Genomic DNA, 24288 nt, shown 5'->3' with positions numbered 1-24288 from the left:
CGCTGCTACTGGGAGCAAACCCCTCCTCCCAGTCCAACTGTTGGGCGGGGAAGCCTTTCCAGGAAACGAAAGTGAACTCTGGGGAGCCATCTTAACGCCCCAGGTGCGGGCCTTGCCGGCACTATGTCTCAGGGGTTCAGGGGACCCGCAGGTAAGTCCGCGGGCTCTGCACCTTCGCATCCGGCTCGCGGAGCCTAAATTGCGTGGGTTGTGTGCTCCCTCCCAAACCGAACTGCCTGCCCTTCTGGGGATTTGTATTCAGTTAGTTTTTGTATTCAGTTAGTTCCTTGAGCATTCTCAGGAATGGAAGATGGACAGGGGAGAAGATGGACCTGGGTCTGAGGACCCAGGTCGAGGCAGACACCCCTTCCCCTTCTGCCCTGATGCCTCGTTGAGCCACCGTGGCCCACATGAGCAACCTTAGGGCCCTTCCTCTTTGTTGTCTTTCAACTTTCTGGGAAATTTAAATTACTGTCAAATAACTGGCAAGAGGTAGGGGTGAAGAGTCGGTTGTATTTATTATAACTAAGAAGGATGTCGGCCCACAGCTTATTAAGTAAGCTACAGTAGAGTTCTACTTAGCACTGAAGTGAGACGATCTTGTGCTGCCATACATGAGTCCCAACTGCAGTGTTCTGTACAGAAGAATTCTCAGATTCAGAGGGTTCGTGCTGGGTAGAGCACTGTGACATTCTGGACAGCAGTGGGGTAGAAAACGGATACTTGGGTGCTGAGGACTGGAAATGGGGGAAAGGTTGAAGACAGAGGGGAAAGAGAAAACTTTGGTTAAGTAGGAATGTTCTTTATCTTGATTGGATGGTGCTGGTTTGTTTTTTTTTTCTTTTTTTTTTTTAAGACAGTTTTTATATGTTGTCTTGGCTGGAGCCACCTGTCTTTCCCTGCTAATGGTGGGATTGGAGGCATGTCCCGTCCAGGTTTATACCCCACATTTTAAGCTATTTGGGATGAACCCATGGCCTCACACTTGATAGGCAAGTAAGTGCTCTACTATTGTGCTATAGTTCTAAAGGTGAGTGTGTGAGAGAGCTCATGTGCACACTCACTTTTAAAGCTATTAATTTTTCAGGGCATGGTGCCACATACCTTTAATCCCAGAACTCAGAAGGTAAAGGCAGGTGTGGATCTCCGTGAGTTCAAGGCTGGCCAAAGCTATAGTGAGACCCTGTCTCCAAATATACTACCCCAAAAGGTTAGGTGACTTGTTCTGTGATGTGCCTGAAGGTGAGAAGCAGTGACTGAGGGGTTTAGGAATGCTCATGAAGTGACTGTCTGCAGCTGTTCTCATGTCTGCAGCTGTTCTCATGTTCTCATGGAGGCTTTTAGGGGTAAGAAGTCTGAATAGACAACTCGTCCTCTAGTCCCACCTTCTCAAAATAACTCAGTAAATTCATTACAGTCTTGTTTCTTCTGTGCTCATTCTACTGTGTATGCATACATGCTCTCTCTCTCTCATGGACTTTCCTTTTTTTCTTAACAGAAGAGAGTATAACATTACACTCTTCTGCCACTTTCACTTTTAACATCTACCCGTTTTTTGTAGTCAAAATGCAAATGTTCCATAACGTGAGTCTATGACAATTTATTCAACAATTATGTAGCTAGGCACTCATATTTGCCAGATTTTGACTGAAAATAGCCATGTAAATCAAGAATTTATTTTGGGCTGGAGAATGCTCAGCAGTTCAGAACAGTGGCTGCTGTTGGGTCACATTGTCCAGTTCTGGGAGTTCTTTGACCTTTGTGGGCAATAGGCACACATGTGCAAAACACTTACACACATAAAATAAAACAAGTAATCTTTAGAAAGATATCTAGAAACTAGTTTTAATCTCTTTGAAACAAAAGTGTCTTTTTTCCAATTTCACTCAAAGAGCTAATCAAAAATCTCTGCCACAGTCCCCATTAGTGAGCTGCATGATTGGACCACTTATTCTGCACTGTGACACCTCGTCCCAAGTCCTGTGGGGTAAGGCGTGTAAAGATGGCCTTGTTTATACAGACTTTAGTTCAGTAAGTGCTGCTCAGCGCTATGTAGCCTCTTGTAGAAAATATTTACTGGGTACCAGAAAAGAGTTCCAGGGTTTGATGGTTTAGCATTGACCCAAGTTACATCATAGTGACATTGGCAGGATCACTAGACAGACCTCATGTGGCTGGAAGGTGAAGATGGAACCAAGGGACCCATGGTCAGATACCACACTAGTGATTAGGATGGTGAGATCCCCAGTCACTGTAGGGTGGGAGCAGAAGGCTGGGGCCTGGCTCCCCTATAGCCGTCAGGAGACTCAGAGAAAGGCTGTGAATGCATCAGAAATGTTACTACATTGTTTTGCTCCTGAGTTTGCAAACGTGGAAGGAAAGCAAAATGCTGCACCCATTACCAGCATCACCACTGCTCCAGCAGGGTGTTTGTGGGAAGCAGTCCATGGATGCTGCCTCTGGAGGTAGCTGGGGAAGGTAAGAAGTCCATTGGAGGTGTTGAGTACACCTGGTGCCTGTTTCCAGGGCAGGGTAAGCCAACTGAAGAGAGGACCACCTGCCATTTTTAGACCACAACTCTTAACTCTCCTATAACCAAATTCTGGTTCTCCAGGGTCAGTAATGGCTGGCAGATAAATCTTTGAGGGTCCTTTACTGCATGAAGATGACTCCTGCTGTTACATTCCTCCTTCAGCTGGGAGAAGGAGGTACACTTATTTTAGTTTCATTTTGTCTTAAGATTCGTTAAGATCATCCACATGACAAGGTTCTAGAGACTGTTTTCTGTATTGGAGAGGTTGATCTCACACTCCAAAGTCCTGTTCTTCTCCCCCCTTTCAGGGGTTTGTTTGTTTCTAAATTACCATTTGCTTATTTTTCTAATTTTACACACATTTATTGTTTGCTTGTTTATGGGGTGCATATGCCATCCTGTATAGTGGTGATCAGAGGAAAGTCAGTTCTCTTCCATCACTTGGGTATTCAGGTTCAAGGTCAGGCAAGTACCCCTTACCCACTGAGCCACTTTTTGGCTATGTTTTTCTAGTTTTAGGAAGGCAATTTGGAGGTGAGTGGAAAATATTTATTTATATATTTGTTCTTCCCTCAACTCCCTGTTGAAAGGGAGTTAAGTTGCTAGAGGTCTTGCTGAGGTATCTGAATTTGTGTGCCTTGCTCCCTCTGTGTGTCCCCTGATGAGCTGCCAAGAAGTAGCCAGTAGTGGGCTAAGTCACCCTAGTGAGATCACAGGCCACAGTTTGTCAGCTACCTTGCCTGTTAGAAATCAGGAACAGCTTCCCCAGCAGAAATGGGAGGGTTCATGTTTAGCTGTAACTCAAGCTCTATTATCCTCCGTGTTATCTTCTGCAGGAGTGTTTCCTCACCAGACACAGCCCTGCTTGGACCCCAGCTATGAGCATAGCAAGTGGAGATGTCCACAGCCACACAGGCCCGAATTTCACCCTAGGAGCTTCCAGCTCCAGCAGATAGACTTTCTCAAAGGGCGGCTCCCAGAAGCATCCCTGATTGGTCAGCAGAGCCAGTCACTGCCGCCATATCTCCCAGGACATTGGCCAAGGTTGCCAGGACCACCTGCCCAAGGCAAGCAACTGGAAATCTGGGGTTTCCCCAGGAGTGTGACCCTCAGAAGCCAGGGGTTCCATATAGGATCCCCAGTTCCTTCCCCACACAGTGGGCGTCTGCCATGGAGAAGTGCTGACAGGCTTTGTTCACACTTCCTGGAGCTGAGCATTAGTCAGAATCCAGAGCAGAAAGTACTAAGCCGCCTGGAGGAGCTTGGTGAGGGGAAGGCCACCACTGCCCAGGTATTAGCCAGAGAGCTCAGGGTCCCAAAGAAGGACATCAATCGAATATTGTATTCTCTGGAAAGAAAGGGGAAGCTGCATAGAGGAGTGGGGAAACCTCCTTTGTGGAGCCTTGTGCCCTTGCATCAGACTTGGACTCAGCCCTCTAGAGCTGAGAATTCAGACACTTGTAGCCAAGAAGTTCCTCGAGGAGAAGAACCTGGTCTGGACAGTGAGTACAGAGACCCTGCCTCTGACTTAGAAGGGCCTTCTGAGCCTTTTGACATGGCTGAGATCAAGGAGAAAATCTGCGACTACCTGTTCAATGTGTCAAACTCCTCTGCCCTGAACCTGGCTAAGAACATTGGCCTCGCCAAGGCCCGAGATGTGCATGCAGTCCTGATTGACTTGGAAAGGCAAGGTGATGTCTACAGGCAAGGGGCCACGCCTCCCATCTGGTACTTAACAGACAAGAAGCGTGAGAGGCTACAGATCAAGAGGAACACACAGAGTGTCCCAGCTGCTGTCCCAGAGGCCACTAGAAGCACCTCATTCCCCATGTGCCACTCACCCCCGTCAGGTGCCTCAAGTGGCATGGCAACCCTCAGAAGAGTGGAGAATGGGCAGGAGCCTGTAGTAAAGTATGAAAGTAGGCATGAGGCTAGACCAGGACCAGTGAGCCTGAGGCCACACGCTTATCACAATGGCCCCTGTAGAACAGGGTATGTTGACTCTGAGAATGGCCAGTGGGCTACAGATGACATCCCAGATAACTTGAATAGTATCCGTACAGCACCAGGTGAGCTTCGAGCCATCATGGAGATGCCCTCTTTCTACAGCCCTGCCTTGCCACGGTGTTCACCCTACAAGAAGCTAACTGAGTGCCAGCTGAAGAACCCTGTCAGCGGGCTGTTAGAGTATGCTCAGTTCACTAGTCAGACCTGTGATTTCAACCTGATAGAGCAGAGTGGACCGTCCCATGAACCTCGGTAAGCTACCACCCCAGAATTGTGCGTAGCGTTGAGCCAGGACCCTGGCTCCTGCCCTGTCTCAGCTCACTTGTGCGTGGTATTTGTGGTGGCTCCTATCTTTGCCTTCTTTCTTTTCCATCTTTTGACTAAATCATCCTTGATTGGTCCTTTCTCTAAATGCTAATCAGGGATGCTAGACCTCAGGATAGCCAGAATCCTGGCTGAGCACAGGGAGGCTGATTCTCTTGGCTGAAATGAACTTCCTTAGAGATGACCAGCTCTTGTGCAGCCACACCTGCCTTCTAAGGCCAGAGGTGACACATTGCTTCTGTCCCCATCACCACCAAACTGAAGTTCCAAGAGCAGCGTAGGAGCAGGCAGGCTGGGGTGGGCTAAGCTGGCAGACAGCAGCAAGTGCATTCCCACCCCAGCCTCAGCTGGGAGGGAAAAGAGGGTGAGTCAAGTGCACAGAGCTGCCTGCTAGTCTTACAAGGTGGCACCTCTGGTTTTAGACCCTCTTCTGCACAGGTAGGTGAGTTGCACTTGCTGTTGCTGCTGAGCCAAGAAGTCAGAGGTTGTACCTTCTCTCAGACAGCTGGCCACAACCTTCCTAAGACTGCAACCCTTTAATACAGTTCCTCATGTGCGGGGACCCCAAACCAGCACAGTATTTCATTGCTACTTCATAACTGTAATGTTGCTACTGTAATGAATAAATCATAATGTAAATATCTGCTATGTGGGATATTTTATCTGCCACGCCTGTGAAGGGTTGTGACCTCCAGGTTGAGAACCAGTGCACTATGGGATTGCATACACCAGGAAACAGACTGCAGAAGCTAGGTGGACAGAGGAAGGAGATACTGAAGTGTCTGTCAGATGGCTGAAGCCACGGGGGCTGAGTAGGAGCAAGTTATAGCTAGAGAGACAGAAGAGGATAGCTACTTCCAACTTGTATACAACCTACGTCATCTAATGAGTAATGACACTGAGTAATGACACTGTTGGATGATTTCAGCACTGTTGGACATTGAGTGTACTTAGCAGCTAAGACAAGGCCTTGTCAAGTACGTGCATGTGCCATGGTGCTCATGTGAGGTCAGGGAACAGTTTTCCTTAGTCTGTCTCTCTCCTTCTGTCATGGGTTTTAGAGCTTGAGTTCAGGTTGTCAGGCCTGAGCAACAAGGTGCTTTTACCCACTGAGCCATATCGAAGCCCAAGGCAATGCAATCTTATGGGAGAGCTGGTGTCTGCATAGCTCATTGTTGGCTCAGATGTCACTGACCCAAAACATGGGTAAGTGGTACAGAACTGGTATCAGTCAGGCTGGGTCCTGGGGCAGAGTTTTCCAAGCAGTACCTTGCTTCTTCTTTAATTTCCTTAATGATACCAACTTGACTCTGCAGGAGAACTGCTAAAGGGGCTATGTCTATCCCCAAACTGGCAGAGCCAGGACATGTTTCTATTTGGACTAGCTAGCATTCTTTCTTTTACCACCACCATCCCTCCAGAGAGTTGAGAGAAAGCTGTGGGTTTTGCCATTAATCATTCTTTGTACTTTATCTGTGTTCTGTGAAACACAGATGCTGCTGGGTGTGGTGTCATATGCCCATAATCCCAGTTCTTAGGGGACTGAGGCAGTGCTGAGAGTCAGGTTAGCTTGGGCCATTATATAGTAAGACTGCCTCAAAAGGGGGGAAAAGTGAAAAACAAAGCAAAAAAATAAACACTGATGTTATATTCACTTGTTTTTGAATACCTAGGAAGTAAGAGATTTGACCTCTTTCTCTGAATGAAATAAAATCCAGCCTGAGTTATTTAAGAACTTAAGGCTTGAGCAAAGGATACTGAGGTGAAAGCCAGAGGTCTAGGACAGAATGTTGTGGCTTTCATCCCAGACCTGGGACATAGCTGTAGCATAAGCGCTCCGAGGAGGACAGATTGGTACAGTGACCTGGGACACACTACCCACCTAAACTGCAGGCAAGCAGAGGTGGGTCTTTATCTACCCCTTCCTCACCCCTCCAGCCTCCTGTTCCTTCCCTCTTACCACCTACCAGCTCCCTGCCACAAGCAGGCATCTGCTGTGGGTGTCTGGGAAATGTGAAAAAGAGTGCTACGATTTCTTCCTTGTCTTTGAGGACCTCTGTGAAGGAGGCCAGTCCACACAGTTGTGCTAGCATAAAGGCCTGTCCAGCTATCTGGTTTATGCACTTGATTATTTTCATTAAGAAATGATAGCCAACACGCCTGCCACCCTGGCACTGAGAGGCAGAGGCACGAGGATGTCTAGTTCAAGGCCAGCCTGGGCTACAGTACAAAACCCTGTGGGCCAGCAAAATGGCTCAGGAAGTAAAAGCACTTGCCACCAAGCTTGACAACTTGAGCTCTGTCCTCTGAACCGATGTAGTAAAAGGAGAGAGCTGGCTCCCCCAGGCCGTCTCTGACTCTACATGTTTGCACGATCACAATAGATTTTTAAAAAGATACCACTGTGTGTGGTGGTGCACACCTTTATTACCAGCATTCAGGAGCCAGAGACAGGAATATCTCTGAGTTTAAGGCCAGCCTGGTCGATATATTGAGCTTCAGGACAGCCAAGGCAGTGTAGAGAGGTACTTGAAAGGTACTTGGTCTAGCAGAACATTGTGGGGTTTAGAAGGCACAGAAGTATGACCCTGCGTGAACCTACTGTTCACACATCTAATCATTGTCCACCAAGATTTAAATTCCAGGTTGTCATCAATGGTCGAGAGTTTCCCGCAGCTGAAGCTGGCAGCAAGAAAGTGGCCAAGCAGGATGCAGCAATGAAAGCCATGGCAATTCTGCTTCGGGAAGCCAAGGCCAAAGACAGTGGACAACCAGAAGAATTGTCGGAGTATCCCGTGGAAGAAGACTCAGAGAAGGTGGGTGATCTCCCTGAGGAAGGTACCCTTGGCTGTTGTATATCAGGATTTAACAGACACTGGGAGCTGTCCTGGTTCAGACAGTCAGCACTCCTCTGAGGGAGTACCCCTACCTATCCCTATGTCCTTTCTTCCTTCCCCTTCCCTCATAGCCAGCCTCCTACCCAACTTGCCCTGGTCTAACTGTATTTGCAGAATGTCAGAGCTGATGGGACCATATCTTAGTCAGGGTTCTCTGGAGGAACAGAACTTACAGAACAGATAATTAAAAGAGGATTTCTTAGATTGGCACGCAGCATGGTCAAGTGGTCTAAAGAGGCCTATTTCATAGCTGAGAGGCTGAGCAGTTGCTGAGTCTTTGAGGCTGGGTGCCTTGGCTGTCCCAACCTGGCACTGACTGTCTGAGCTGTTCTTCTCAGAGAGCTACTCTATGCCCAAAGAAGCTGCTTCTAAAATGAGGGAGGGAGGCAGAAGCAGTGCAGATGAACTCCGCAGTGAGAGTGAAGGCCAGCCAAACAGAAAAGCAAAGCTTCCACTGCCCCTTAATCTGGGCTGCCAGCACTTAGGATAGGTCTAAGCAATCGGGACAATCTCTTATGCGTGCCCACAGGCCAGTCTGATACAGACAGCTCCTCACTGGGGCTCCTTTCCTAGGATTTTGTGTGTCAGGTTGACAGTTAAACTAACCACCACAAACCTTAATCTACTCTCTTAACAAGTAACTCAAACCTTTCTGTCCCCACAGCCTCTCCTTTGGAAGGCCACTCCTCACATTTAATTGTCTAAAAGAAATTCTTGGCTGTATCTGGTGACTCTGTGATTACAGCATTTGGTAGGCTGAGGCAGGATGGCCTTGGGTCACTGAGGAGACACTGTTTCAACAAGCCAGGAGTGGGAGATAAAGCCTCAGGGTCCACACCTCCCTCTGCTAGGAGGAACTGAGGAGGGTATGCTTTGTGTCGGTGTTGTGTCTTCTGATGTCTCCTTCTCTTTTCTTCAGTCAGCAGAGTCCCAGCCCCCCAGCTCCTCAGCAACGTCCTTATTCTCTGGGAAGAGCCCAGTTACCACACTGCTTGAGTGTATGCACAAACTGGGGAACTCCTGTGAATTTCGTCTCCTGTCCAAAGAAGGCCCTGCCCATGACCCCAAGTATGTTTTATGTGTGGTGTCTCCTGTGGAGGTCTTCCCCAGAATAGGAAACACAGTCCCCCCCGCAGCCTCAGAGATGAGAAGTTGTTTCTCTGTATGGTCTCTCCTGTTGCAGTTTGGAAAGGGGCCTTCAGGGCCTGGCTGCTGCTATGAAGCAGAGAATCTGGGATTAGAAGTTCAAAGGGACCAAGGACTAGGTAGGGTCACAGCGTGGAGAGTGTGACGGTGACTATTGGGGCAAAGAGGATGAGGACCTGGGTGTGCTTTAGCAGTTCCCTCCTTGGGGGTTCTGTGCACATATTCTTCAAAAGAAGGCTTCCTGAAGGGGGTGAGACTCAAATGGCCCTTGCATGTTAAGTGCTTAGCCAGGTCAGGAGACACTGGGGGCAGGAGATGGGTGGGGACACTGGCTGTCCAAGGCCGAAATAACCACTTAGAGGTGATGTGTGTTAAGAGCTATAAGCAGTGGAGAGTGGCAGCCTGGCAAAGGTGAGGTGGATCCCGCAGCCCAGCCGTTGTTATGCTTTGCCCATCATTTCCCCTAAGGTTCCAGTACTGTGTGGCAGTAGGAGCGCAGACTTTCCCCACAGTGAGTGCCCCCAGCAAGAAAGTGGCCAAGCAGATGGCTGCAGAGGAAGCCATGAAGGCTCTGCAGGAGGAGGCAGCCAGCTCAGCAGATGACCAGGTGGGCATCGTCCTGCTCAAGTGACAGGTCATCGTTTACAACCTGGGCAGGTAGGGGTGTCTGAGTCCCTGTGAGTTTTCTGACATGTCACTGGTTCCTCTCTGGCTAATCCCTCCCTTAGTCTGGAGGTGCAAACACCGTCTCAGCCGATGACTCTGTGGTTCCCAGCAAGATCAGGAGGATTGGTGAGCTCGTCAGGTACCTGAACACCAACCCTGTAGGCGGCTTATTAGAGTACGCCCGCTCCCATGGCTTTGCTGCAGAATTCAAGCTGATTGACCAGTCTGGACCTCCTCACGAACCCAAGTGAGTATCTCAGTCCTTGCTACAACCATGTGTCACTGGGGGAGGGTGTAACCTCAGAGAAAGAAATGCTGTACATATTAACTGTGGATAACAGGAAGGCAAGAAGTCTGAATAGCCTAATGACGACATTAAGATCAGCCATCTTAGGAATCCAGTCACTATTCAGTGAGTGTGAGCTTTTAGTTTTATGAGCTAATTTTAGTTTCATACAGGTGGTTGAAAAGTATAGAAAGAAAAGTTTAATTTTTGTCCCTTTTCAAGTACTTTCTGTAAACATAGGCCAAGTGCACCTGCTTTGTTCACCCTGGAAGCACTGATCTGCAGCCTGGTATTCACCCAGAAGTATTATCTTGGAGAGTTTGCTTTCTTCTTACTTATTTATTTTTATTTCGTGTATGTGTTTGCTTGAATGTCACCATGTACATGCAGTGCCTGAGGAGGCCAGAAGAGGGTGTCCCTTAGAACCCAAGTTACAGACAAGATGGTTGTGAATTACCATGTGGATACATACTGGGAATTGAACCCAGATCCTTTAGAAGAGCATCCAGTGTTCTTAACCACTAAGCTATCTCTCCAGCTCCCCTTAGAGAGCCTTCTATATCACTCTATATTCTGTTTTTACTTTCATTTTTCTTAGATCCACTCTCACTATACAACAGAGGCTAGTCTTGAATTCTCTTCCTTCCTTCCAAGTGCTAGGTTTATACATGAGCACTATCACATCCAGTTTCATCAGACTTCTCCGCATTTAGCAATAAGCCACTGGGAAGTATAGTGGACAAAAATCACCCTCCTACAATACAGCCAGACCAATGAGGAAGCACAGATCTGCTAGGTAGAAGTTTGTGAGTAAATGATGTTAGTACCAGTTGAAGGTAGGAAAAGCGGACGGACTACTGGTTGGCCAAAGTTCTTTATTTATGTGTGAGTAGTAAGCAAACCCAGGGCATTGCACCAACTAAACAATTATTCAACTAAGCATTCCATTTCATGAAGATCTTTTTTAAAAAATAGCTGTCCAAATTAAGCTTCTTACTTCAAACTTCAAACACTAGTAAAAAAAAAAAAAAAAATCACCAATAAAATTTATTTTGGAACTAGAAAACTTGATTCTGAGTATTATCAAAAATAAGTATTTAAGGATAAGCCAAGAAGGAGCAGGTGTGGTGGTGCATGCCTTTAAGCCCAGCACTCGGGAGACTGAGGCATGGGTCTGTGAGCTCCTCTTCTATGTAGTGAGTACTAGGACAGCCAGAGCTGTGTAGAGAGATCCTGCCTCAAAAAAAAAAAAAAAAGTAGCTAGGAAAAAGAAGTCATGAACATAGGGATCCAGCAGAAGTTAGCACAGTGGGAACTAGGGGGTGGCTGTGCAGGCACAGCAGTGGCATACGTGGGAGTACCTAGAAGAGCTTCGTGTGGGCTTCTGCCTGCCCCTTTTCCTGCACCGCAATTCCAAACAATCCAGATTTATATGGGAAATCAATGAAATCCAGTAATCACTAGCTAGAGGGCAGGGATGTTTCTGGAATCATCCACAAAACAAAGTCATAAAGGAAAAGTCTTGGGAATTTGACAGTAAGAAAATTGGTGCATAGTAAAAAGGACCACCTAAGAAAAAATACACACAGCCACCTCAGGACTAAGTTATTTAACATGTACAGGTTCTAGAGAACAATAAACAGGCAAAGCGTGGCATCTGTATGTTCACAGATAGAAACATTATCAGTAGATGAAAAGGTACTAGATAGCACTCTTAACACTGTGTGCAGAGCTCTTTATCAGGGTCAGAGCCTGTAGTCACTAAGGAAGTGTGAGGTCACATTCACTAAGTCTTGTGGAAGGGCTAACCTCCGTAAGTAAAGCTCTGTTGTGACACAGCTCAACTCCGTTGGGGGCAGGCTTCTCCCAGGAAGTGATGCCTGAGAAACAGCAAAAGGCTTCAGGACAGAGGACAAGGCGGCCTGCATCTACTAGAACTGCAACCATTGACTTAACCAAGTGGGGACTAAATTTCCTTTTGATTGCATCTGGATATACTCCTCAGCATCACCTCACGCACATAGTTGTGCTGCACTGAACACAAGCAGGGACTTTTTACTCCCTGAACCAGCTAAGGCAACAGCTCCTTACACACTGCTTCCACCGTGTTGTGCATCGTAAGTAGCTAGAGATGATGTAGGCATACAGCAGAACATTCATGGCTTATCTGCAAACACCATGCCATTTTATATCAAGAACTTGAGTGTTCTGTGATTCCTCTGTCCTTGGGGAATCCTATAACCACTCCCATGGACACCAAGGGACAACTGTGTATCTCCTGTGGGGGACAGAGCTGGTAAAGGGGCTGAGATGGTTTGGTGGGTGAGCAGGGGTAGGGCAAGCCTGATAGCAGCTGTTTGTCCGAGGCGCTTGGGCTGCCCACAGGGCCTGCCGTGTTGTTAGTGCTTTACCGTAAAAGCAGTGGGAAGTCACTAAAGGCTCAGGTGCAGCACCACAATCTTGACATCTATCAGCACTTTTCTGCTGAACTTTGTTTTTCACTTTGAGAGAACTCTTCCAGACATTTACCTCAGATTTCCACAAAAATCACTGTTAACTCTCAACTGATAATTTTACTTCCCACTTCAGAAAACAGGAAAAACTTGATCTTCCCCAGACCGAGCCACCTGCATGCCTTGCATCTATTGGGAAGGATGAAGGGAGCCTCTTTCCTCCTAGCCCAGGGCCTGGTCCCCTCCCTTATGTATTTGAGGGTTGATTGTTTCCTTCCTTCTTTTTCCTCTTTGCCTCTCCCTTGCAACCTGCCTTGGCTTATTGTCTCCGCCTGTACACAAACCCTTAACCCATCTTCAAGAGACCTTATCTTGACCTTGTTTCCCCTCTAGGCTCTACCCCATCTCTCTGCTCCTTTAGACACCAGGCATCTCAAAAGGACTCCCTCTGAGGGCTGGGTCGATGGCTGAGCAGTTGAGAGTCTGCTTCCACTGAGTACTCTAGTGCCCAGTTTAGTTCCCTGCTCCCTCAAGGCAGCTCAGAACCACCTGTTACTCCACCTCCCAGGTATCCAGCATCCGCTCTGGCCTTCCAAGGCACTGCACATACACAATAAAAATAAAATAAAGTCCTCTGCTGAAAAGGCTGTGCATTGGCAGAGTGTAGTCATTGAGGACTGGAAATGTAGCTAGAGTGACTAGGTCTGAATTAGTCAGACATGAGCTTTTAACTCTTAACATTTAGTAGCCTTGTGTGGCTTGTAGCTTCCTTATTAGAAAGTACAGCTCTAAAGGATTTTACTCTCATAATTAACAAGCTTAATCACATACATACATGAACGTTATCTGTACAAGGGGTCAGTCATCCTTTCCAAAGACAGAATGATCACAAAGTCCTGGTCTCCGGAGGCGAGGCTCCACAACCAGTTACCCTACTCACCCAGGCCTTTTCCTGAAGCCCTCACTGTGAGTCTGAATTTTGCCCACTGACAAGAGGGACCTGCCAGCATGGACAAAGAGAGGAAAGGAGGCATTCAGTTACTTAGTAACGGAAGGGCAGTAGCATTCTGTGTGGGTGGCAGAGTCTGGGCTGGGTCCTAAGCACCAGTGAATTACCCTGAACTAAGTCTGCTGCAGGATCTGGCTAGGATTCCAGAAAGCTGGTAGGTTTCCAAGCTGTTGTGCTCTGGCTTCCATCAGGATTGGTGGGAACCTGCCCTAGGAACAGTGGGGGCCCTTCCCTACTTCAGAGCCCATGGTCCATTTCTTCCCCTTTCCCCCACTCTCCCATGGCCATCTCAAGCCTGCTGGAAAGCTTGGGAAAGCTTGGCTTCCTGGCCTCAGGCAGACCTTGTTGCAATTACCTTCCCAAGGTTGTCAGGACGAATACAAGGAAACAAAATTGGATGCTCTAAAGATCAGATAGTGAGCTGGGTGAGGTAGCGCACCCCTGTCATCTCAGCACTTGGGGAGACAGAGTAGGGGATATCTGTGAGTCCAGCCTGGTCTACAAAGCAAATGGAGGGCAGCAAGGCTGTACAGAGAAACCCTGTCTCAAAAAACAAACAAACAAACAAACAAAAAGGGGGGATGCTGGAGAGATGGCTCAGTGGTTAAGAACATGTATTGTCCCTGCAGAGCACTTGAGTTCAATTCCCAGCACCTACATCAAGCAGCTTGCAACTGCTTGTAACTAGCTCCATGAGGTTAGGATGCCCTAACTTCGGCACATGCACATATACAGACTTACACACATGTACATGGAAATTAATAATATTTTTTAAAAAACAAAACAAAAATATCAGACAGGAATACAGCACAGTAGTAAGACACTTGCTTGGCCTCCAGGAGGTCCCAGTCTTGAAGTTAGGGGATCTGAGAGTGCCAAATACCTGGTATGTGGCAAAGACAGTTATTCCTCCATTTTTACTTGAGAAGAAACCTTTTTTATTTGTGTGGGAGTGGGGTGCAAATGTCATTCCTCAGTCACCATCTGTTTGTTTGTTTGTTTTGTTTTTACTTTTTGTTTGTTTTTAAATTTGGAGACAGGATCTCTCATTTGGCTTGGAGCTTACTGATAAACTGTGTTATCTAGTCAGCAAGCCCCAGGGATCCAAGATGGAGTTGTAGCACCAAGCCAGACTTTTTTTGTGTGTGGTGGATGGTGGGTGATGGTGGTGGTGGTGGGTGGTGGGTGGTGGGTAGTGGTGGTGGTGATGGGGTTCTGGGAATAGAACTCAGGTCCTTGTGCTTGCAAGGCAAGCACTTCACCAGCTGAGCTTCTCAGCCCAGAGGGAAACCTTTTCAGTATGTTCTCATCTTGCCTTTTAATAAGCAGTAGCTCAGAGGCTTTGCAGGTAACAGTGTCTAGACAGAGTTTAATATGATTGTATGAGTTGTATAGTCACAATTTATGGGAAGTATTTTCCCATCTATGATAATGAAGTGAAATTTACTTTTAAAATATGTTTATAGTTCTGATGTTTAGAGGAAAATAATATGAAATAGTGGAACTGACATCTGGATGGGGAAAAAAAAACATTAATTCGTGAATGACCAAAGTCTAGGAAGTGCCTCCAGTGAGACCAGCAGGTCCTTGTGTTTATAAGAGCAGCCTCACACTAAGCAAAATTCACCCTCCCGGAAGCCACCATTGAGGGCCATCAGGGCCCACTCATCTTCACTCTCATTCTCATCCCAAAGGTTTGTTTACCAAGCAAAAGTTGGAGGCCGCTGGTTTCCAGCCGTGTGTGCACACAGCAAGAAACAAGGCAAGCAAGATGCAGCGGACGCAGCCCTCCGTGTCTTGATCGGGGAGAGTGAGAAGGCAGAGCAGTTGGGTTTTGCAGAGGTAACCCCAGTAACAGGGGCCAGTCTCAGAAGAACTATGCTCCTCCTTTCCAGGTCCCCAGATGCGCATCCAAAGACAGTTAAGACATCTGCTTTTGGTGCTTCTTTTTGGGCGTGATGGGGTTCTGCTTGCTATTTACTTTTACGTAATTATCCCTAGGCTTCAATCTTGGTCTCAGTAGAGTGCATGTCTGGGATGCTACTTGTGGGATGTGGATGCAGGCAGGGCTCTGTGGTCCCGACACTGCTCCTGTCCCCACAGCTTCCTCTCACCGGCAGCACCTTCCATGACCAGATGGCTATGCTGAGCCATAGGTGCTTTAATGCCCTTACTAACAGTTTCCAACCCTCACTGCTCGGCCGCAAGATCCTGGCTGCCATTATTATGAAGAGAGATGCTGAGGACATGGGTGTGGTCGTCAGTTTGGGGACAGGTGAGTTAGTGTTCCCTGAGACATTGCCCTCTCTGGAGTCATTCTGAGCAAGTCTATAAGGCCAGGGCAGTGCAGGCTGAGTGTCTGCAAAGTTCCTTACATGATGCTCAGAACATTTTGGAGTTGGAGCTGTTAAGGTTTTTTAGTCAACTGCTTACCAGGTAAATACCACATAAATATTCCAGAGCCTTTGATGTCTGAGATTCTGTCCCTCAGCATTTCAGTTAAGGAGGACTGATTTCTGTTCATTTTAGCTGCAGTCAGCTCAGATTGAATGTTTGGCTTGGGGATTTTGTTTTCTTTTGAGGCAGCATCTCACCGTGGCCCAGGCTAGCCTCAAATGGCCTGTCCTCCTGCTTCAGCCTTTCTGGTGCTGAGATTATGTTATACTGACAGGGATGAGGCCTCTCTCCCTGATCTAAACAAAACAGGGCCCAGGATCTGTCCACTCAGGACCATTTCTGCTTTATCAGCACTTTGATTACCCCAGTTTTGTTTTGATACCTTCCCAGGGAATCGCTGTGTGAAAGGGGACTCTCTCAGCCTGAAGGGAGAGACAGTCAATGACTGCCATGCAGAAATCATCTCCCGGAGAGGCTTCATCAGGTAAGCAAGATAGGCACACCCATTTGGCCCATCTTGGGACCCTTCCAACCCCCAGTCCATTCACCTCCCTGAAAACCCAGCAAATCAGCAGCAGTCTGTTGGGCCTGTCATTTGCAGTAAGTGACCTGGCTGCATCTTTTCAAAACAAAGTGACCTGTGAGTTCTTAGGCCTTGGGAATGAAGCCACTTTCCCTCAATGTGAGAACCTATACACAGCCTCTGTCCCTGCCAGTTTGCTTCTCTGGGTTACCTTCAGTTGACGAAGGGCAAGAGTCAGGGAGAAGCAGCAGCCAACCCTGCGAGGCCTTGAGTCAGTTTCTTATGCCTGGAATCCTGTGTGGCTAGCTACTGTTTATGAGATGCAGAGGTCCCTCATGGAGAACTTCCCAGCCCCTCTTCCTCCTGAGAAGCTGAAAGCTGTGTACCATGGGGCCTTTCCTTACCTCTGCCCAAACTGAGGGCAGAGTGTAGAGGTGTGGTCAGCTGCTGCTGTTCCTAGCCAGCTCTCCTCTGGCAGGTTTCTCTACAGTGAGCTGATGAAGTACAACCAGCACACTGCCAAGAACAGCATATTTGAGCTTGCCAGGGGAGGAGAAAAGCTCCAGATCAAAAAGACGATTTCTTTTCACCTCTATATCAGGTCTGTACCCTGTCTTGGCTGTCCATGTGTTCTTCTGGCTCCTAACCCTGACCTTGTACTTAACCCTGTCTGCTGTGTGTCCAAGGGGCAGAGGCATTCCTGCTACCCAGTCTCCATATAGGTTTAAGAAAATGTCCCTGGCTTTGGTGACAAATGGTTTCAAGACCCGTGAGGTTGGAGGGAGATCCATAGGGAAAGCCCTGACCGATGCTATTATTTGGTAGCACGGCCCCGTGTGGAGATGGAGCCCTCTTTGACAAATCCTGCAGTGACCGCGCTGTGGAGAGCACAGATTGGCGCCACTACCCTGTCTTTGAGAATCCCAAGCAAGGCAAGCTTCGCACCAAGGTGGAGAACGGTGAGTGATAGGTGGACCTCCTGCTGCTTAAAGGCTGTGATGGGATCAGGTTCTCTGAGGCCTGGAGCCTGGGAAAGCTGAGCATCCCATGGAGCTCAAGGGAGAGACTAGCTCAAAATAAAATGAGAGCCACAGTCTGTGCTATGGTCATGGGATAAGGTGTGCAGAAATAAACAGAACTGATGGGGTCGACTGGGCTGCAAATTGTCCTGCTGTGGCTGTGCCCTGCCCTCCAGCGTTCTCTTTCTTCTATTGTCCATTGTCTCCTCACACCACTCCTATCCGTCACACTTCAGTGCCATCCAGATGGTCCTCAGACATTACTCCAGTCCTTTCTCCTGCTAAACAGTCTTAAGTGTGAACACAGTCACCACACAAATCCACTCTTAGATGGTCGCCTAAGCAGTGATGGTGTGTGTTCGCAGAAACACATGGACATCAGTACTTTCGGTGGTATGAGTTACAGTGGCCAGGGTGAAAGAACACAGGTAAACAGATAAATAAAACATGCTATGTCCAGACAATGGGTTATTATCTGCCATAGAAAGGAGTAAAGTCCTGGGACCTGCCATGGCATGAAAACATGCTAGCTGAAAAATAAGTCACAAAAGAACATGTGTCGTGTGATTCCATGTCTGAAAGGGGCAGAGCAGAGACAGATCCACCTACACAGAAGTCATCAGGCAAGGGGCTTCCTAGTGTAAACGGCTTCTTTGTGAGGTAATACGGTGCTACAAAGCCAGCTTGAATGATGTGTTGTGTGTTTGAAGTGGATGGATTGGGTGCTGTAATTTATGAATGTAGCCCCCATACAGCTGTTCTAAAGCAAAACAAAACCAGCCAGGCATGTGGCACACTCCCAGACTTGGAAGGCCAAGGCTGGAGGATCAAACATTTGTACTTGGGTTATATAGCAAAAGTGTCTCCAAAAAAAAAAAACCAAAACAACAAGACAAGAACTGGGAGATGTCCCAGGTAGTGAAGTGTTTGCCATGCAGTAGCACAAGGACCTGAATTCTGATCCCCAGAACCCGACTGTGGCAGCCTATAGTCGCAGTTCTGGGGGCTTGAAGGCAGGAGTAGTAGGCCTAGTCAAGTGAATGCACTTCAGGTTCAGAGACCATGCCTCAAAACTAAGGTGGAGATCAGAGAAAGAGAAGACAGCCAACATCAGCCTTTGCCTGCACATGCACCCACACATTTGCACATGTACTTGCATGTACACGAACAATAGAGCACACTCACAAGTACACCCACACCTCTGCTGCACATGCGTGCTGCACACCCTGAGTGACTATAACCAGACTAGGGCTGGAAGTGTAGCTGCGTGGATGTGTCTCCCCACTGCACTCTACAAAGGTGAAGGCCCCCAGCCTCACCCACACTGTCCCCTCAGCCAGCTGCCACAGTTGCACCTGCTCTGTGTTCCCTGAAACACCAGACCCCTTGCTGCCTTAGGTCCTTTGCTTTTGCTCTCCTGTATCTGCAGCACTCATTAGAGCTGCTTTTTTCCCCTTGTCTGAGCTCGCCTGACTCTTCTGCCCTTCCAATGTCTGCTCCTTTAAAATCGCCTGAGCACTGCAAACATCCAGGGCTTGAGTAGAGTTGGTTTGCTGGTTTAGTGTTTTTCTCCCTTTCTCTCCTTTCATCCCATAAACATGGCAAGAAGCAAAGTCTAGGGTTCTGCCCATCATTCTCACTACCAAGAGCTGTACTGGGCATGTAGTAGGTGCTATAAAATAAGCATCCAACAGCCCATACCTCAGGAGTACACATAGTATGCCCAGGATGTGTTTTGGTCCAGTGGCCTTCATTGGTCCAACTTTCTCATGCAGGGGAAGGCACAATTCCTGTGGAGTCGAGTGACATTGTACCCACGTGGGATGGCATCCGGCTTGGGGAAAGACTCCGTACCATGTCCTGTAGTGACAAAATTCTACGCTGGAATGTGCTGGGCCTGCAAGGGGCACTGTTGACTCACTTCCTACAGCCGGTGTACCTGAAATCTGTAACGTTAGGTAAGGGACCTCATTTGGGAGCTGGAACCCACCTGTCCTCCGCTCCGATCCTGGCAAGCTGTAGTCCACGCTGTCCCCTATTACTGTGACTCTCCCTTCCCAAGCAAGCACCTTAGGATCACAGTCTAAGCACCTAGTGTGCTCTGCCAGGGCAGGTGGGTGCAGGTAAGGAAAGACTGGCAGACAGCTCTCAGGCTGCCACAAAACCACTTGAAGCCCCATTGTTGATGTCGCCTTCTCAGCAGCCGCTGCCTTACCGAGAACCATGTGTTCTGTGCATAGGGATTTGATGGCCTGTGTGGCCACAGTCAGGTGCTTCCTAGCAGAAGAACTGTTTTTCTGTTCTGATGACAGAAAATCTTCCAGCTCCTAGTGTGCCTCTGCCTCTTGGTAGCACTTGCTGCAGACCCAGGTGTAAACTTGCTTCTGTTTTCACCCAGGTTACCTTTTCAGCCAAGGGCATCTGACTCGTGCTATTTGCTGCCGAGTGACCAGAGATGGGAAGGCATTCGAGGATGGACTACGCTATCCCTTTATTGTCAATCACCCCAAGGTGCTATTACCCTGTTCTATTTGCCCTTGACCTATACCTCCTTCTTAGGCAAAGCTACGTACTGTAGAAAGGGAAACATTTCCTGGGCTCAGAGCAAGCTTTCCCTCCCTTCAGGTATCTGGGCTTAAATTCTGAGTCAGAATCAAATCTGAATCATGGTTAAGTCAGTGTAACTCAGGGGGGAAGATGAGGGCCTCATACCCCTTACCCAGGAGACCTACATCTCCTCTCCCAAACCTTTGCTCTGAAAGGCTTCCCTTTTTTCATCCCTCTGTGGACTCCTAGGTTGGCCGAGTCAGTGTGTATGATTCCAAAAGGCAATCCGGAAAGACCAAGGAGACAAGTGTCAACTGGTGCTTGGCTGATGGCTACAACCTCGAGATCCTGGATGGCACCAGAGGCACTGTGGATGGGTAAGGAGCGGGAAGGGCACATGAGAGGTCCAGCTGGGCTTGCTGCCAGACTCAGAAGGGCAGGCCCCTGCCAGCTGGTCTCCAGAGTCTAAGGGCCATCCACCTTGTGTAAAATTCACACCTTAGTTCCCACCTCACCTGCTCCCAGATGAGTAATGGGTGCCTTTGTTTGTGCAGGCCGGGGAAGGAGTTGTCTCGGGTGTCCAAGAAGAACATTTTCCTTCAGTTTAAGAAGCTCTGCTCCTTCCGTGCCCGAAAAGATTTACTTCAGCTCTCCTACGGTGAGGCCAAGAAAGCTGCTCGAGACTATGAGTTAGCCAAGAACTACTTCAAGAAGAGCCTGAGGGACATGGGCTATGGGAACTGGATCAGCAAGCCCCAGGAGGAGAAGAACTTCTATCTTTGTCCAGTACCCAATGACTGACAGTGGAGTGTGTTTCCCATGGGCTCAGAGAGAGGGCATGCATTCCTCATCATGTTGGGCCGGAGTTTAGGGGCTTTTTTTTTAACCCACCCAACCCCCTTTTTTTAACGGAGGAACCTTAATAGATGGTACCAAGAACTTTGGTTCCCATTTATCCTGCTTGCTTTGGAATTTGGAGGTGGGGTCTGGCCAAGCCCCCTCCTCTTTTCCCAAGGGAAGAGTCAGAGGTTAAAGGAAGAGGAAACACTACCATTCCACATGTAGCATAGACGTGGTCACGTGGAGCCCAGGCCCCTCCGGTTTAAGTTTTTTGGAGGATTCTTTTCATCTCCTTTTCCTTTGCTATCCAGGCTTCTTGTGGATTTCATTACATTCCCATCAGTTCTCTGTAAATCATGTCAGGGACTAATGATGTCACCTGTAGATGTTCGGGCCCCTGCTCTGCCCCCTGCCTTCCCGTGAGGAGACTTATCTTTACCCACCCCAGAGGGTAGAGGTGAACATAAAGGATTGATGAAATGTTTACAAGGACAGGAGTTGAAACTGGTCAGGGATTATAGGGCAACGGGAATGTGGTAAATTGCGGGTGGGTAACAGTAACAGGCAGCGCTGGCCAGCCAAGAAACTTTCCTTCCTGGGAAGTTGAGAACCAGCCAGTGGGACTGGGGAGGGTGTCCAAGCCGAGCTGGTCCCCCAGTGGGGACTATAGAGCACAAACAGGGATCACCAACACTCCTTGGCATGTAGCCACACTCCACATCTGCCCCTCTGTAAAGCATTCCCAGAGGCTGCTCTGTCAACACGGCACAGGCCCCAGCTGTTCGTGAAAAGGCAAGGACAAGTCCTGGAGGGCAGATCATCGTAGTCCAGACTGAGCAAGAGTGAAGGCAAGTGTGTTGGTGACACTTTGATCACTTGGGATTCTGCTGGCACTGATGCCAGCAGAAGTTGACAAAGCTTTGTATAAAATTAATGTTTCTAAGAAGCCAGAACTGCATCACAGACTTGAAATGCAAATCTATTTTTTCATGAATGAATGTACTTTGATTTTAGCAGATAGTTTCAGGAGCTGGTTCGTGGGCAGGGCACAAGGCACTGGGATCTCCTGCCCTGCCTCTTTGGAAATCTTACTGTATGTACAACAGTGTTGTCGGTGATCGTGCAGGCTAGCCTCTGACAACTCTCCTCCCAACATTGGCTTATGGATATGCGGGAAACTTAGCCTCTGTGGAGTCTGGCTCCAGCAGGAAGTCAACCAGACAGCTAGACCCTGCTCCATTCTGCCCCTCTGAATGGTGCAGCTCCATCGGGGAATAGCTGTGACAGTGTGTTCAGTGGTTTCCTGCACTCGCCACCCCCTGGCCCACTGTCAACAGCAGACATCACATTTGCACTTTGATTTCTAAAGGCTACTGTCTCCTCAACCTCTGAGCAGACCTGGCCAACGCAAGAACCTATGTCTTAACAATACACTGGGGATATCTTTGCACAACACCAAATCATCCAGTGGAACTGCCAATGTCTGCGGAAGTGAGGGTCTGCCTCCAGATTTTGAAAGTGGCACCATGTTTCTGCCGGCTGGAGACATGTTCTAACCTGGCACCTGCAGCTGAAGCAGAGCCACTGTGGCTTCCAGGCCTGGGCAGGAAGCACTTACCCTGGGCACTGAAGGCCAGAGTCTCTTCTCCGTTGATTCCTGTGGCGCCTGGGTATTCACTTGGCAGTGCTGACTCAGCAGCCATTTCCTCAGCCAGGCACACTGGGTTCTCCAGATCAGAGCACACACACCCCATCCTGGAAGATCCTGCCTAGCAAACTTGGTTCTGGGCTTCTGCAGATGGAGGGGAGCAAGGCATCCCTCTGTTCTGTGGGCTTGCTGAAGTAAGCCACCAGGATACCCACCCCTGCCCCAGGCCCCATTGGGCAGAGGGCAGAGCTTCCACGGTGTTTTCTTCACTTGTTTGTGTGATCTTTATTTTAAGAAGCTGGCCTCCTTCCATACCATTTCTTAATTTCTGTAGTTAATTGTCTGAACTGTGGCTGTTTTGCATTCTTTGAATAATCAACGTGTAAGAATTGTCAGTGCTTAAAACTTTCCTGTACTCAAGTTGAAGGGAGTTGGTTGACCTTGTGGTTTTAGCAGCGACTCCAAGATCAGAGTGGGAAAGAGCCCAGGCAGAGCCTTGGTGCTGAGATGGGTGCAGGCCCTTCTGTGTCCCTTAACAAGTGACAGTATACATTCCCCAGAAATAAAAACAATGACATGTCAGGACTATTAGAAAGTTTCATGTCTTAGTTGCTTCGGGGAGGTGATATTGGGAGCAGAGGGACCTGAGACACTTCTCTGGCCACAGCCACATCACTGTGACAGCCTGACTGGGTGGGTAGTGGGCAGGGCACTCCAGCCACATGCTCAGTGCTTTCCCTGCTTCCAAACACCTTTTCCCTTCTGAGCCCACTCATTTGTTTGTGGGGTGGGGGGTTTATAGGATTTTAAAGCCCCAAATGAGACAAGCACTGGAGATACCTCACTGTGTCTGTCTCCCCACAAGCTTCCGCCTTTCCTGTGCCTGTGGGTGCCTTTGGAAGGAAGCTGCAGTTGGGACCATGCAGGCGCACCTTTTAACTTCGTGAATGGCATCCCAATCTCCCTCTAAGTTCCTTCGGTGTCTTTTAGACAGATGGGAGGACTGAAGTCAGAGGACCCAGTGACATATTTGGGGACACAATTCTTAAACTAGGTCCTGTAGTATTTAAATGCAGTGCTCAGGGAACTGAGCAATTTTAAAGGCAGGTCAAGGTGACAGCTCCTGCTGTCCTGGGGTCTCAAGTGCCTCTGTCCTCATGCAGCCACTAGGTCCACATGTGAGGAAATGGAGTGTTCCAGTCTGAGAATGTAGCTGGCTTTGTGGGCTAGGAGTTTTGCTCAGGACAGAGTAGCATGAGCAAGTGGATTCAATCGATGCCAGGCCCCCAAATTTAAAGATAGCCAGTTTCCTTAACGCCTCGGTGAAGGCCCGGAAAGGGTCACCCACAATTTCACCCTGATCCCAGGATTTGAGCACAGATCAAGTCTGTGCTCTGGGAGTCTGCCAGCTGAATGAAGTCTAGATATTTTAGGGCATGGGCTGGAGGAAAAGCCCCAGCCCACCCTGCCCCTGCTGGCCCAGCCACCTGCCATTTCTTTTCCATCGATAAGTGAAGCAGATAACACTTGACTGGCAACACAGCTGCCTTTTGCAGTGCCTCTCTCCCAGGAGCAGGGATTCTTCAGCGTTCTCCCCTTCTGTGTCTGCCATTCTGGTCTGGAAGGGTTAGTCCCTTCCCCGCAAACAACAAAGTCACAAGACATACTCAGAAACAATTTTAAGAGAAATGAGTCCAGCTATGGGGGAGTAGGTTTAGGGAGGGGCATGTGGACCATTGCAAATACTCCAGGAGGGAAGACAAAGACGTGTCTAGGACAGTTTAGAGATGAGTGCATTAAAGGTAGGGGGTGAGTTGTCCTACCAGTTCCCAAAGTTTTAGTCCTATGGGAAGCATGTGACCAGCACACTGACAGGCTTCAGACATGATGGGATAATTACTACAAAGTGCCACTTGTTCTGACCAATTGGGGTTGGTGAGTGGGAAGCTGCCGATATAAGTGGGGCTCAACAGCCACTTCTGCCTGGGAGCAG

The 24288-nt window shown here is 48.4% G+C and overlaps 1 protein-coding gene across 6 annotated transcripts; it reads left to right on the top strand.

Annotated features, from left to right (window-relative positions):
• Positions 1 to 22890, top strand: Adar (adenosine deaminase RNA specific). 6 transcript variants are annotated; one of them, XM_060392186.1, is made up of 16 exons: positions 76 to 151; positions 1918 to 1987; positions 3370 to 4792; positions 7497 to 7680; positions 8681 to 8829; positions 9376 to 9514; positions 9636 to 9820; positions 15016 to 15163; positions 15425 to 15596; positions 16109 to 16202; positions 16720 to 16842; positions 17067 to 17200; positions 19036 to 19218; positions 19659 to 19771; positions 20057 to 20184; positions 20362 to 22890. In XM_060392186.1, the coding sequence occupies exons 2-16, from the start codon at positions 1936 to 1938 to the stop codon at positions 20606 to 20608; spliced, it is 3474 nt and encodes a 1157-aa protein (XP_060248169.1). In that variant the 5' UTR covers positions 76 to 151; positions 1918 to 1935; the 3' UTR covers positions 20609 to 22890. The 6 variants fall into 6 exon arrangements, with proteins under 6 accessions (XP_021514378.2, XP_021514375.2, XP_060248169.1 ...); XM_060392190.1 differs by lacking the exon at positions 1918 to 1987 and adding an exon at positions 2615 to 2708 and having other exon boundaries at positions 104 to 151; positions 15016 to 15241; XM_021658703.2 differs by lacking the exon at positions 1918 to 1987 and having other exon boundaries at positions 1 to 151.
• The last annotated feature ends 1398 nt before the right edge of the window (positions 22891 to 24288 follow it).

This window comes from Meriones unguiculatus, chromosome 1 (assembly GCF_030254825.1).
Source record: "Meriones unguiculatus strain TT.TT164.6M chromosome 1, Bangor_MerUng_6.1, whole genome shotgun sequence".
NCBI classification, from domain to species: Eukaryota; Metazoa; Chordata; class Mammalia; order Rodentia; family Muridae; genus Meriones; species Meriones unguiculatus.
Note: the sequence above shows the minus strand (reverse complement) of the source record. Positions and strands in the feature narration are given on the sequence as shown.

Excerpts from the sequence above, each read along its gene's own strand:
- Adar (XM_060392180.1), top strand. The coding sequence starts at position 1,936 with ATGATTGGACCACTTATTCTGCACTGTGACACCTCGTCCCAAGTCCTG. Across the intron at positions 15,242-15,424 it reads CAGATGCGCATCCAAAGACA|CTTCCTCTCACCGGCAGCAC; the intron begins GTTAAGACATCT and ends CTGTCCCCACAG. Across the intron at positions 16,843-17,066 it reads TCTTTTCACCTCTATATCAG|CACGGCCCCGTGTGGAGATG; the intron begins GTCTGTACCCTG and ends ATTATTTGGTAG.